The following is a 15921-nucleotide window of genomic DNA, read 5'->3' as shown; positions in this document are numbered from 1 at the left end:
ACTATACTCATTGAATAAAAGATTCGCCTCGATAATACGATGGTAGTCTCTGATCAGAGGAAATAGAACATTGTTCTCTATCTTTATTGAATGTTCGAAGTACAATATATCAAGCTATTCTCCAATGGACCACTTTCCAAAAAAAAATTGATCACAGTCTTATGAACCATTCAATTAATAATCGCGCTCATTTAATAAAAAAATATTCATTAGAACCGAAGGTATAGCAAAATTATTACGAGATCGGAAGGCAACAATACCCACGACGCGCTGCGCGTGCCACGGCGACCCGTCTGGGATTGATTTCGTTAATTTATTACATTTTCGATTTTACTTAATATAGTTACAAATTTCCAAAATCGATGTACTCTTCGTGAAATCTAGAATTATTTTACGAACTCGTGCAATGTTACTAAAAGGTTACTAATAAGAAGGCAAAAACTCATAAACAAGTGCCGAGGTAGTTAGCTTTGTAGAATAAATGCACGTTATTTCAAATGAAAAATGTGAATGAAGAACACATTATTGAAGTAATTGTTAACGTTAAAAATCGAAAGCATGTAAAAATGTAATTAATTAAATGAAACTAATAATTTCTCACATTTTTTAAATTTAGAATTTGTTCATACATTTTTACCTAATTTTTATTTAATGACATAGCACGAGCTTGTAACGTATTAAAAATGCTTAGTTTCACATGCACCGAGAACGTGAATTTTGTAGGCCCAACAGTATGATAAATTAGCGATTTGAGTTCGGAACTAGAGTCCGCGCGGTTGCCAGCCTTCCGCTATCGTATTAATTTTACTGTATCTTCATTTTTAACGAACATTTTGGTACCTGCCTAGAACCGCTAGACTCTTTTTGAAACCAGAATTCAGTTGATTATAAAAATATTCTGGTGGCTTCATTATAAAAAAGGTGTTAATGTATTGAACAATTGAATTCACAGTCAGAGCGCGCTTTTTTGATATTTAAACTATATCTTTATAATTTAGCATTATAACAAGAACTTTTAGAATCTGAAATGATTAGTAGATTCTTTGAAAAGTAAGGAATAATTTCGTTGGGTTGCGGTTTCTGCAGTTTTGTTTGGAAAAAAAATCGTAGCGAAATAAATAATTGATTAAGGATTAGCATTGGATATTGTCAGTTATCTGATCATATCTTGGCTTCTAATTTAAATTTATGAATTTTAAAAATTCCACAAATTCGTTAAAATGACGCATAATTCTTTGTTTTCAAAATCAATGCCACTTTCTTATAACATAAAAGCCATAATATTATAAACATTTAAATTGTTAATAAATAACTGAAAGTTACATCGTCTAACTAAGCGCTTACTACTGCTTGAATTTAGAGGCCATAAAAGTCTTGTACAAAGCTTGTGTTATTGATTCATACAAGTTAAAATCGCTAATTTATTCAAACTTATGAGTCTTTTATTCTAAAAGATACTGATAGAATAGATCAGACGTTGATAATTACAAAATAAAGAACAGAATGTTAAATAATGAAATAATTTTATTTTCATGCAGTTTCATCTTTGCACATTATTAATATAGTTAAGTTATATTATAGTATTTTATTTCAATAATTACATGTATAAATTATTAAAATACTTCAACAACTATACTAGAACGCTTCAATTATAGTCTCAGGAAAAAAATACATTATTATTTTTACCGGAAGTATAAATACAAACTGTAGTTTAGAAAAATAAAAACTTGATATGTGCTTAAATCTTTAGTATAAAATATATTATCACGGTCATTATACATTTACATACTATTCATCAAAATGGACACTCAAAACTTATGGCGTCTCAGTCAAGTCCTCTAATTCAACATCGTCAATATTTTTTACATTTCCATTTGCATTTGTTCGCTCTTCTGAAACTTTAGTTGTAGATATAGATACCTCAGATACCGGATTATTCAGCCTTTTATATGTCTGTAATACATAAATAAATTTTTTGAATTACATAGACGACTTTTTTATGTTTTAAATAACATATTACTAACGGAATATCTCACCTCTTCAGAAATTTTTTTCAAATGCTCAAGCATAGGTTCACCTGTTTGCTGAGCCATTCTCAAAAAGAGACTATCTTCGTTTTGAAGCAGCAAGTACGGGTGGTCATATTCGACAACTTCACCGTTTTCCACGACGAGAACTTTGTCATTATCAATCACCGACTCGAGTCTGTGCGCCACAGTAATCACAGTGCATTCTTGGAACTTGTTACGAATGGTCTCGCGAATTAACGAATCTGTCGCTGGGTCAACGTTAGCTGTCGCCTCGTCGAGAATCAGAATTCGCGTCTTTTTGACTATCGCTCGTGCAAGGCAAAGAAGTTGCCTTTGACCTGCACTAAAATTTAAAACATATTATTTTCAACAGAATGATTTAATTTTCAAAGATCTTTCATATTAAGTTTATAGTTCTTTATTTACTTTAAATAAAAATAATTCATGCTAAACAGATTATTTTTTAATAGATTTCAATTCCATTTTAACTAGATGTAGGTAAATGGTTTGAAATACTTTTTTGATTATTATTTTGATTCCATCGATTTATCGAAATCTTGTCAGTTTTACTTAGTCTCATTAAAAATAAATTTTTTTGTGGTTGTGAAAATTGTTAAAATCTAAATCGCTTTACCTGCTATTAGCAATTGTTGTTTTTAAAAGAAATTAATTAGTATATTATATTGTTGATTAAAAACTTTTAAAATGAAAATATCCAATAGTAATATTATTATTAAAATTATATGTAATATCAAAATGTCATTTTTCTGGTTTGATCTAAATGCTTCGTGAAATCAATAAAACTCACTTCAATTAACGTACCTTAGATTTCTGCCACCACATTCAATCGGATGATCAAGTGGCACAAAGGCTTTGTGAAGTTCGACGTCTTCGAGAGCTGCCCATAGCCTCGTGTCTTCAAAGTCGTGAAAAGGATCGAGATTATCCCTGAGCGAAGTCGAGAACAGTACCGGCTCTTGAGGTATTATGGCGAGGCGTTTACGTAATTCATTTAAGCCAACACTTCGCGTATCTACACCATCGATGAGTACTTGGCCTTCGGCACGTGCTAACCGGAATAAAGCTGAGATCAGCGAAGATTTACCAGCGCCAGTGCGGCCGACAATACCTAACTAATAAAGAAGACACTCGATTTATTAAACAATTTTTTTCCTATATAAAAATTATGGTTTGCCGAATGAAATCATTTTATTCGTGATATGATTGGCTAAATATGGTCACGTGAGTAATTGTTATAAGTAAATCGGCACTAAATAACAGACCCGAAGAGTTTTACATTGATTAATACTCAAGCAATTAAATGAATAAAAATACATCTAATAATTTGTAGGCATTGAACAGATGATTCCACATTCTATCAATGGTCTAACTTTAAAATAATACGATAAAGTAATTTTAATACACTTCAAATACACTTATTTATAGGAAATATAAATTTATTGAATATCTTTATTGTAAAGTTTAGTTTTGTAAGCATTATCAATAATAAAGAGAATATAAATTGACATTTTATATGAAATTCTGTGAATCGATTTAACATTCGGTATCGCTAATTTATTTAAAAAAATGTTTGGACTTAAATTTATAAATTTAAACAAAATCTCAAAATAGTCGGGTGAACAATTAAAAAACAGTTGAAAAACAGTTAAAATAACATATCTGTTCATATGGAGATATTCTACGAAAAGCTTGAAATCATATACCAATTTTTTAAAAAATAAAGAAAATTAAATTGTTAGGTACAGCTGATGGTTCTATTTATTTGAAAAAGAAAACAAGAAAGTAACATGGTACGCTGCCCATTATATATGGAGTTAAAAATCTATTACGTTATTAGATTTGAAATTATTGCCATCAGCGATTATTAATGTAACTGGATTGGATTTTTATTTACCATTTATTATCGACGAATAGTAAGCGTTTCCAAACATAGAATTGCTTTATGTATATATTATGTATTTTAGAATTGATATATGACAATAGAATGAAACTGGATATAACTGAATTCAAGCAACAAATAAGCGCGCAAAACGCGCCTGACTGCACTAATATCAATAACACAAAAAGTAAGTTAGATCTGTAAATGTATAAATATTCAAAAGAATTGTTACATCCTTTTTTTCATTCTAATTTAGAGATAGAAATTTTATAATTAAATTTTGACGAACACGATACAAAAATTTTTCATTGACATCTTAAAGGCCCCCCTACCTTTGCGTAGATATACAAACCAATGTAAATTAATAGGTCGACTTTACTACAAGGTTTAACCGTGAATAGTGCTTGCAACAAAAACACACATAAACACAGAGGTCAATAGTTTTTACCGATTGAAATACCGTGAATCAATTTTAGATAATCCAGTCTATTAGTTTCTTTAAAAATAAATATTTGAAAATGATCTTTCAAAAATAATACTGAGTTGTCATTCTTCATTTGTCAAGTCATATAAACATATCTCTAAATCTAAAAAATATTATTTTTGAGACAATATTTTTAAACATTAATTTTTGAAGAAACTAATAGACTAGACTATTGAAAATTGATTAATGGTACTTTGATCAATAAAAACTATTGACTTATATATTTTTTTGGAAGTTAAACCTTGGAACAAAGTCGACCCATTTATTTATATTGCTTTGTATGTCTATGGAATTGTAGGTGGGGAGGCCTTCAAAAGAAATTATAAAAGAAATTATCGATAACTATTAAAAAAAAGTATGACTCGTAAATAAATGTTGTGATAATCAATATTTTAAACGATAAAACCAAAGTCTTACCTTTGAACCAGGTTCAATAACAAGATTAACATTTTTCAAAATGGGTTCCTCGTCGTCAATATAACGTAGACAAAACTCTTTGAACTCAACTTTGCCGTGCATTGGCCAATTACTTGCTGGTTTCGTGCCACTACCAGCAACCGCGTTTGAATCTTCTTCTTGTTCGAGCTTCGTGTACTGTAGTATACGCTCAACACTTGTCATCTGCGTGATCGACTCAGCCGTTTGTCTTATTCCTCGCTGCAGCATACCGCACAACATCAACACCTATAACATTTGAATAAAAAATTAAATATTGTAAAATTCCTTGTTGATTTGAAGCAAAACTGTGAATTTTTATACAAATCGCAAACATATTAAATACTTGAGTAATGGCTAAGCCAGCGCTGCCTGCGTAAATTGTCGAAGGATCTACGATGAGACAGCCAAAGGTTACAAATCCAACTAAGACAACTGACACAAGATCAAGCCATAGACCAAAAGCTGAGGAAATAACGATGCCAAGGAAGTGAGTACGTGTATGGGCATCCTGCCGGCTGTCAAATCGCCGAGATACGGTTGTTTGTGCTCGACACGACCGAATTGTGGCTAGACCATCGAGCGAAGCACTTATGTACGAAAACACTGGACTTTTGGCTGAAAAATTTTTTTGTTAAAACCATGGTTTCATATTTGATTGGTGAATAAACTTATAGTAATTTTATTACCTGCGCCTTCTAATCGCTTAATTCCATAGGCAGTAGGAACGTAAAACCCCCGAATTTTCCAATAGAGAAAGCCAGTGACAATCATAGGTAAAATGGACCACCAGTTAACTATGATATTTTGGACTATGATACCCACGATAATGCAAAAAACCTCAATGGATTCGTACATGGTGACGGGCAAGATTTCGTCCATTGTGCCAATATCCTTTGAAAACCGATTGAGAATTTGTCCTGCAACAAAACTAAACACATGTATACTAAAACAAACTCAGTGTTAGATGTTTAATAAAATATTAAATATCAAGAGAGTTACTATTAGTATTATAAACTAATATATTAGATGATTATTAAAAAATGTCTATCTTAAATCCATTAACTTTTTAATTAAACCTAAATTGCGATAAAAAAAGCTTACCAGAAGATTGTTGATTGAAAAAGTGCATTGGAGCTCCTAATACACAGGAGAACATTTCATTGTGAATGCTTTTACTCGAGTTCATGCACACCTTATAGAATAACAAGCACTTGCTCACAGTAGTAATTATACATCCCAAAAGTATACAACCATAAATAACTAGGGCTACGTTTGTGCTTAGGTAATTTGTTTTTTCGATATTTGGCTTCACGTTATACGTTTCATTTGCTATTAAATCTGATACTTGTCTTTCAGCTACCTTTGACAGAATCTCTGTTACATTTAATAATGTATTCGGTGACGTATCTGATAGAAAATTTTGCGGCATGCTTGTTGAGCTTTCGATTGAATCCAAAGAAAAACTATCGGGGATATGTGAAACTAAATTTTCAGTTGTATTTGAAACTAAGATTGTAACTGTAGTAGTCGATGAAATACTATTTATTGCATTCGACATCAAATTTTGCAGTGCACTAGATGAATTTTCAGTTGAATCTAATGGAAGGCTATTCGTGACGTTTAAAACTAAACTGCCAATCGTACTTGAAACTAATGTTCTAACTGTAGTTGTAGAAGTACTATTTGTTTTACTCAATATGAAATCTAACTCTGAACTTGGTAAAGACGTTGTCGTATTTGGTAAAAGAGTTTTAAGAGTATTGAACACTAAATCTTGTATGGTATCTAGAAACGATGTCGTGATGGGCATTACAGTAGTTGATAACAGAGTTGATGTAGTGGACGACGACGTTGTAGTGGTTTGTGATAGTACCGATGTTGGCAGTGAAGTCGTAATATCAATCATAAAAGGTTGTGTTTCATTCAATATCGACTGAGTCGTTGACTTTAAGGATGACACAGGTGCAGCAGTTAAGTTCAATAATGGTATTTCAATCGTGTTTTTTCCTCGATTTATTACTGCAGTATTAAATCGAAGTTCGTCTTGATGAGTCCTGTATTGAAGAGAAAAAAATATATACATACATACATACATACATACATACATACATACATACATACATACACCCCCCCCCACACACACACATCCACAAACACACATATTAGACCGCTTATGACAACTATTATAAAAGCACTTGAAATATTATTAAAAAGTGAATTTTATAAATGATATTTACCAATATGCAAGCCAATAATCCGATCCACTTCTAATAATTTGGGCGATAATGAAAAATAAAATTGTCGTAAGAAGGAGTGAATATGGATTTCCACTATGGAAATATCTAGTGAAAATTGAGGACTGCATTTTTCCTTTGGCAATGAGTTCTTCTGTTTCTTGAGGATCATTGTCTTCAGTGAACTTTGAATGGCTTGCAATAATATTATTAAGATCAGTATTTGTAATATTATTTCTACTTTCTATATCTAATGTAACTTCGTCTACTTCATATGTCTCTTCATCATTTTTATCTTCTATTAGATGTAAAAACTGCAATTCTTTTCTCGGAAAATCTACAAATTTTCCTTGAAACTCTAATTTACCCTATAAAAAAATATTTTGAATAAGTTAACTTTGGTTAACCTTTGATATAAATATCAACGAGAGTAAGTCGAATAAACTTATAGAATTTAGAAATTTTGAGAAAAGAGATACGAACGTTGTTGAGCAAAAAAACAGTATCAGCTTCTTTCAAGCATTGAACTTGATGTGTCACTAATATTTTAGTTTTTTCTTTCAAATAACCGTTAATACATTCGTTGAATATATATTTGCAAACGTTTGCATCTACGGCTGAGAAAGGGTCGTCAAAAATGTAGATATCAGCATCTTTATAAACAGCTCTGTAAAATAAAAATGTATTAATAAAGGCATAAATGTTATCATTTGCACTATATCGCTATATTTATTACTTAGTTATATATTTAAAATAAAGCTGATCATATTATTATTATTATTATACTTTATTATAGTATACTGTTAATATAAATAATGAATAGACGTAAAAGTAAACAAATTGTATAACATTGTAAATCGCAAATAAATAACAAGAAACTATAACCAAACATGGTTCATTTTGTGTAATTGTATTATACTGATTGTGGAGTCAATTTTAAGCCTTTGAAGTATGATTCATTCGTTGGTGATAATAAAATGTAAAATTATTAAAAAAGTAGAAATCTGTTTACCTTGGAAATTTATAAACATAAAAAATATAAGAAATAAAACAATAAAGAGGTGATAATTATCTACCTAGCGAGATTAACCCTCGCACACTGTCCGCCACTGAGGTTCGTACCTCTCTCTCCAACTTGAGTACGCTCGGCATGAGATAACCGCTGGAGATCACGCTCAAGTGAGCAGACGCGTACAACTTCACGGAAACGTTCCTCATCGTATGGTTGGTCGAACACCACATTGTCGCGAACAGTGCCAGGAAATAACCAAGGGCGTTGACCTGCATAAGAGGTCGTGCCGTTTATTTTAACATCGCCTGATGACCAACGTAACTCGCCCAGGATTAGGTGGATCAATGATGTCTGTTAAAATAAAAAATCTAGATTAAGATTAAAAAACTTGTACCCGTATATAATCGATTTCTTCATTAAAAACTAGTTTGACACCACCAGATACTTTTATTGCCTGAAGTAAATATCTATTATAAAAATGTATAAGAAACCGGTTTTCAATTAACTTACCCTTATTTTTAGCCATCTAGAGAATATCGAAGGCCTTACTTATGACACTTGTTAGGTTTACTAAAATATGGACGCAACACGAAGTATTTTTTGAGTTACATATTCGGTATTTTGTGTAAGAAAAATATACACAATATTCCTTCGTAAATAATATATACTAATTTATTTAAAAAAATGTTTTTTAAAAACTAGCAAGAGAGCCACAAGCAACTATATTCAACCGGAAGAACGCTGTCTTAAAATGTAGAATCGTCTGACCTCTACAAAAAAGATAATGAAATGAAAACAAAAAACTAAACTTAATGTTTCCAGCATTATTACTCATACAAAATTCTTTTCAAGGCATAAAATAAATAATTTTATATCAAAGAAATACTTTTTCAATATAATTTTTCAATACTGTCAATGAAAATTTATTTTCACACACACACGCACACACATACACAAACACATGCGCGCACACACACACACAAACTACATGGTAAATTAATTTTGGCATGAAACCACGTATGTATTCATTATGGAAATTTAAAGCTTGCGGTTAATTTTAAAAGAATTTGTTACTATATATGAAAAAAAGAATATAATAACAGAGTTCCCGTGAATCACATAATTTCATTTTTACAGAATAACAATAGGAATACTTGCACTCAAGATAAAGTAAATGTCAGAACTTTAACATTAGTTAAAAAAACGTACAATTTACCATAAATAAAGTTAATATTAAACTTCGTCTTCAATTTATTATTATTCAAGTAACTTACTTGATGACTCAGGGATACAATTTATATCTCGTAATGAACAAAGTACGTTTTAATAATTGAATTCGATAAATGTGATAGTTACTAGTAAAATTTCTGATTATAAAATTAAAATTATTTCTAGGAAAAAATAATGAATTAATTACCTTGCCAGAGCCAATAGGACCAACAATGGTATGAAGTTTTTTTGGTGATATATACAACGTGATGTCGTGTAATGTATTGACTATCAAATTAGGAGACCACGAGCCCGTTACACTTTTGAGTATAATACTACCATTATCTTCTATAGATAGTAGTGGTGCTCTTATTTTAATCTCATCTAGCATCAAAAATTTCTGTAAAATTCAATTTCGTTTATTCAACCCGTCAAAATACATTTCAATAAAAAATAATACTGCAAAGACTTCTATATTTTAATGAATAAATCAAAGTAATAAATAGAATGGTAATAAATCTCACTTCAATTCTTTTGATAGACACACGAGTCTCTGCAACGCTGAACATAGCCCGTGGATAGTTGTATGCAAGAAGGCCTTGCAGAATCGTGAAGTACTGAACCATAGAAAAAACTTTGTCCGCGGAAATGAAATTCCCGGCAAGAACATAGGCCATGATTGTAAAGTACAAGCAGGTGCGGTCGACAAATGCATTGGAGGCAATGTTCACCCCTTTCAAGTAGGACATCAATGTAATGACATCGATTTCATACCTGATATTAAAAATGTATATAAAATTATGCTTGAATCTAATAACAATTTTTAGAAAAGGCTGACTCCAAAATTTTTTAATTTCTTTGCAGTTACTTGCAAAGTTATATTTCAATCAAGTCAATAATGAAACAGGACCATTTTGGAAGCATACCTTTTAAATGAGTCCAACCCACCACCCCCGACCCTTATTAAAATTGGCAAAAATAAGGCGTATACCTGGAAACCAATACACTAACGCACAAAATAGAATAAGATTTTAAATATACGTTACATTTTAATCCGTAAATTCGTTTCTTTGTGCACATAATTTCTAGCGCACAATATCAATAAAAAATCATTTTTTCCCAAAATCTCATCTAAGGGTTTTGTACTGTGTTCTTTAATAATTCCATATTAATTTTACATGAAAATGTCAGTAAATCTATTATTATTATTACATTTCATAAAAAAGAAACCATTTTTTATATTAGTATTATATAAAAGCTGCTGCATTTATACTTAAAACGTATCAACTTTACACAAAAAAATATATTTTATAAAATACTTAGAATTACTTATAGAATGTGAGTAAATTCTTTGAACTGTTTAGTATATTTTTAATTTTTTTATTTTAACTATTTTTTTTTAATAAACTATTTGCTTGACAAATTATTAAAAAATTCACAGGAGTTTTTTAAACTAATTTTAAGAATATAATTTTTCCTATTTTCATCATTTTTGAAGCATAAAATTTTTTCGCAATGTTGGTACTTTTAGAGTTAATATGAAAAAATAAAAAATTATTGTAAAAATTATTATAAAACATTTTGAAAGAGAACTATTTTCGGTAAATGTATAAAAGTATTAAAAAAAATGCTATCTTTTCGACAAGTATCAACTTTGCGAAAAAATTATATATTTTCACAGTTCTGAAAGAATTAACGCATGTCTTTTAGGTAATTCCGAGTATTGTTTGAAGTATCAATTTGTTATGTAAAGTCCTTTTTTTTCCTTTTTATATCTGTATTTGTACATTTTGTATAAGATCTAGGGAATGTTTTTTTTTGTCCGTTTTGTACATTTTTGGTATATTTTGTACAGACTCAATAAAAAGAATTCCCTAGACGGTTTCAGAACATTTAGACATTCGTACCGTGCTTTTTGTTGATCAGGTACTTGCTTAATTGCAATTTTAATCAACTTAAAAAAGTTTAAAAAATCGGTTGTTTTTGTTGGGGTTATTGATGTTTTCATGTAAAATTAATATTAGATTATAAAATATTAGATTGTAATATAAAAAAGTACACGCGAAAACTTTTTATGATTTTAGGAGAAAATGATCATTTTCTTCTATTGAAATTGAGCGCGAGAAGTCGCGTGAACAAAAACGATTTTGTGTGTTGAGAATTGAACACACAATAACAAAGATTAAAATAAAAATATATGCGGTATAAAATTAAAAACGTTATAAATTTAAAATTCAAAATGTCATTTCATCAAGACTCAAACGCAGTGATATCGAGACAGCGATCGTGAGCACGGTTATATATACGATGATATTTACCTCACCTTCTAGCCAGCGATACGAGGAACTCAAATGGTTTCTCCCAAGTGTACATTTTGATAACGTGGATCCCGTTAATTATTTCACCCATCAGTCTAACACGCTCATCGGTTCTTGTTGCAATCTTGCTCCGTAATTTCGACGCTATCTTGCCGGCGTACACTGAAATCAGATAATATAATTTTTGGCGTGGTTAATTTTGGCTATGAATACTTCATATATGAACTGCAGCTGAGACCTATTATCGGAGCTTTTCGTTTGAAACAAGTATGTCTTACGGAATAAGTAAGATCTAAATATTTATTATTTCATTATAAATTATTATTAAAGCTTTTGAAGAATAAATACGAATATTTCAGTTACGTCAAATTGTTTGACTTTAATATTTGGCAATTTTATTTTTATAACCCAGCATACTTCATAGATTTTAAAAGTCAAGTTCTTTTTCGTAACATGTAATTTTTTAATTTATGTTTCACCTTGAACGGGAACGGTTTCGAGAGTCATAAGTAATACGCCAACCAATGCAGCAACTTTGGCATTGCACCAAATCAGGTAGGTAATGACAGCACCTGCGATGGGCGTTATCCAGACGTAGTGTAAGTACATGAACAATGGATCGAACCTGACGACGTCATTTGATAATAAATTGATCACTTGGCCGCCGGTTGTCGTTGTTACCGATGCATTTGATAGCCGCAAAACCTACAGTAATAAATTATTTTGAAAACACTATCAAATAGTTTCCACACTTGTAAAAAGTTTTACTTCTATCTAAAATATTTTATATATTGTATAATTTGAGTTCCGGATCTTGCAGAATTACGAAAATTAAAAAAATTGCCATACCTATAGTACTCATACACTATGCCGAGATAATCAAAACGTGCTTGAAATTACATTTTTTTCAAGGTATCAACCGATTCGGCATTATTTGCTTTGATGTTCAGGTGCGAGAATAATTGAAAGAAAAATTACGATAGTTTTTGACGTAAATACGAATAATAAATTTACTCTACCAAGCCATACTTGCAAATAGCGATTACTAATTTGATATAATTAAAAAGCTTACTTGCACTTATTTATTCGTGAAGCGACAGATATTTTTATTATAAATAAATTGCAACATTATATTTTCTAAGTCGTATTTAATTGCAATTAATATTTTATAAACAATTTAAGAATTTTTATGATAAAACTCGCTTTCACTGTCGGCATATATAAAACAAAATGAAAAAAATAATAAAATCCACGAAAGTCTGTTATGCGTATAATATTAAATTTCGAACGGGTTATTTCAAAACAGAGCAACTCGTATGCTTGCTTCGGACCTACATTTCTTATTTTTTTATTAAAGTTTATGAAGGATGTTCTTTTTACTAAATTATTTCAAGTAAATGAATGTCTGCTAAGATTTTTCGTTTGTATAAGTTTGATCTTATGAAAATTGTAATATGAAATAACGAAATTATCATACAAACATTGAAAAAATATCTACTCTAAAGATGATATTAAAAGTACATTATCAACTATCCCGATAAAAAAACAGTGATCTCCAGCCCGTGGATTGACTCACCTTCCGATAAATAAGCGAAGAGCAGGCAATTCTCAGCCGCATACCGATTTCAAGAGTGCCAAGATCTATATGATGCTTGAGTAAGCTGTGGACAAAGGTAAGCAAGACCAAAATCGAAGCATAACCGTATGCGTGTTCCTTGGTAACATCAGAGTCCTGCTTGAAATATTGAATCAGCAATCCGAGTATGAATGGTTGTAGAACCCTGCAAATTTAATGGGATTTCTTGTTTTATTAAGCAAGAATGGTAGACTTAGTCACTGCAACGTTATCAGGTTCGTTATAGTGACTAACGTTCCATAATGGTCAGCGGAATATGAATTTTTTCCTTAGGAGCAATGTTACGAAATATGCGCTTAAAATGCAAGTATAGTTGAATGATCAGAGGTAGGTACATACCTCAAACAATTAAGCACAAGCATGTGACCAGCGTAGTAGAAGTACGACCAGCCGAAGGCTTTTCTGATCGCATTCACGAGCTTTGGCTTCCTGTCGCTCTGCCGCGCGTTCTCCACCTCGTTCTTCCAGTATCTGTACACATCCAAAAAGATGAAATAAACCAACAATGTTTCAACGAGAAAACTTTTACCAGTACAAAGCAAGTTTTCTTACTTTTCCAATCGGCCACCAAGATGTTCGCTAACATCGGCTGGCAACGCATCGTGCAAGTCGTCGTTCTTCAGGTCGCGAGCTTTGCCTTGATAGAATAAAGGCTTCAACCACCTGTCATTGATTTTTCACATTAGAAATTATGCTTTGTTGCTCTGGTCAAAATAAACAGGCGATTGCTATTTTTGGACAGGAATTGTCGACAATAAGTTGAATAAATTTGTATAGGCCCTAACTGCCGAGCGATTCAGGATTTTGCGATACAATTCCTGAGCGCGCAAAAGCGACAATCCATCATCAGGTGAACGGTTTTATTACAGCGTTACATAATGTGATCGTATTAGTTTGCCTTGATAACGTTACGACGATACATTTGTGTAAAAATGCAAATCAACCGGAAAATAAAATTGATGTTTCCAAGATCGAGTGGCAAATGTTCACAGGGGGAGAGACGCGCCGGAGCGAGTCAGCGGTCAGTAATTATTTCTAGCTAAAGATTACGCGCTTTTGCTTTCTTTCTGAAAGACGATGCCCGACCGACTCATGCTACGATGTGTGTACTTTGACAATAACAGATATTGTGTGTCTTATACGCGGTAGCTTATGTATCTTGATGCGACTTCACTAAAAATCAGGACCTTAAACGTTTACATTTTACATTCGCTGTTTGGTTTAGGATCTGTATTTACTTTTGTAACTGTTGGCTTGTTTTATTTTAAAATCTATAGATTATATTGGAATAGTGTTCTTACTGAAAACTATAATTAATAATATAATAAAGTAAATAAATAAATTTTAAGTCCGTAAATTAATATGTATAATTTGTAATTTTTTATTTGTTTAAATCTAATTTTAGTATCTGTGAAAAAATATCCCTGAATATTTTAGTTTCACGTGTAAAATTAGTTTTTAAGCTCGTATTATTCAAAGTAATAGTTCCTTTTTATATAGCCTCAAAATGTAAACTTCTTAATCAAACACCAAAGCTAATCAAATGATAAATAAAATTATACATATAAAATTGACTATACTAAGTCTAAGTTCTCAGAATAGCAAATTGAGATAGTGACAAGTATTGACAATGAATATGTTGTAGAGTAAAATGTTCTACTTTTTATGTAATTAAAATTTGAAGTGCTATAGATGTTTTTATGAGATTTCAAATCTAATCAGATGATTACAAAGGCGTAGAACAAAAGGTTTCATTCTCACCGGCGGCCCATACTTATGAAGCCTATAGTCGGATCAAAAGGATCTTTGATCTCATAATTTCATTTTTCTAGTTTACCAAATCACTTATTTATAAAAAACAGTACGGCTAACTGTTATACGTGTCGTATTTTCTCACGGGTGTTGTCATTTTTTGAGAACGTTATCACACGTTCAGTATTTATGAAAGCCGATCACGCGAATATAAAATTATAGCTACTCTCGCGTGAATATATTTCTAAAAATAGATCGGCCAAACCAATTTCTCCTTATTATCGAACATAGTTCTTATAACGACAAGGTAGCGCTTTTATATTAAAATCCCGTAATATAATCCAAGTGTCAAGTGATCGAGCAAAGTTCAATAAATTATATGATAACAAACAATAGTCTTTCATTTTCGTTAATTGCAGCATAATGCATTTGGAATGAATTTAAATCGAATTATCAGTAGTAAGTCGGACGATCCGCTTACCAAGAGATACGTCTCTCTCTCTCTCTCCCGCATTAACAGATGAAATACATGGTAAATATGATGTGACTCCCGCGGCGATAAAAACCTGAACCAAGTTCAACGATCACTCTAAAGACGTGAGGTGATACTGAAAATGTAATCTCTTACTTTCTCGCGATGGCGTGAACTACAGAGATTTTTTCCAAAACAAAACAGCAAAGAAGAAAGAGAGAATATCTTACCAGAAGAACAATCTGCTGAGGAAGTTAGCCGAAAGCCTGGGACTTGGAGTAGTTTGGCCCATAGCAGCCGCTAACTGTATAAAATGAGAAGTATCACACACAGTCACTGCTATGAGTACGAACAACGGAAGAGGAAAAGAAAACGAGGTACGGCCACGACCGGCGTCTACGCAGCGCGAGTCATTGTGACTATGAAGCTCGTGGGC

General features: G+C 31.5%; 1 protein-coding gene across 3 annotated transcripts; it reads right to left on the bottom strand.

The window, feature by feature from the left end:
* Positions 1 to 1539: 1539 nt before the first annotated feature.
* On the bottom strand, positions 1540 to 15921 carry LOC131666678 (ATP-binding cassette subfamily C member 4-like). 3 transcript variants are annotated; one of them, XM_058939513.1, is made up of 18 exons: positions 15716 to 15921; positions 13814 to 13924; positions 13601 to 13732; positions 13202 to 13406; positions 12105 to 12330; positions 11631 to 11787; positions 9832 to 10081; positions 9516 to 9707; positions 8163 to 8449; positions 7570 to 7753; positions 7090 to 7454; positions 5954 to 6906; positions 5539 to 5769; positions 5196 to 5467; positions 4832 to 5098; positions 2853 to 3163; positions 2037 to 2373; positions 1540 to 1953 (listed from the first exon to the last, which is right to left on the bottom strand). In XM_058939513.1, exons 1-18 carry the CDS (start codon positions 15775 to 15777, stop codon positions 1816 to 1818), a joined length of 4680 nt encoding a protein of 1559 aa, XP_058795496.1. In that variant the 5' UTR covers positions 15778 to 15921; the 3' UTR covers positions 1540 to 1815. The 3 variants fall into 3 exon arrangements, with proteins under 3 accessions (XP_058795496.1, XP_058795498.1, XP_058795497.1); XM_058939514.1 differs by lacking the exon at positions 1540 to 1953 and having other exon boundaries at positions 2156 to 2368; XM_058939515.1 differs by lacking the exons at positions 12105 to 12330; positions 13202 to 13406; positions 13601 to 13732; positions 13814 to 13924; positions 15716 to 15921 and having other exon boundaries at positions 11626 to 11754.

This window comes from Phymastichus coffea, unplaced genomic scaffold (genome assembly GCF_024137745.1).
Source record: "Phymastichus coffea isolate CEN01 unplaced genomic scaffold, Cenicafe_Pcof_1.1 PCOF00060, whole genome shotgun sequence".
Lineage (NCBI taxonomy): Eukaryota > Metazoa > Arthropoda > Insecta > Hymenoptera > Eulophidae > Phymastichus > Phymastichus coffea.
Note: the sequence above shows the minus strand (reverse complement) of the source record. Positions and strands in the feature narration are given on the sequence as shown.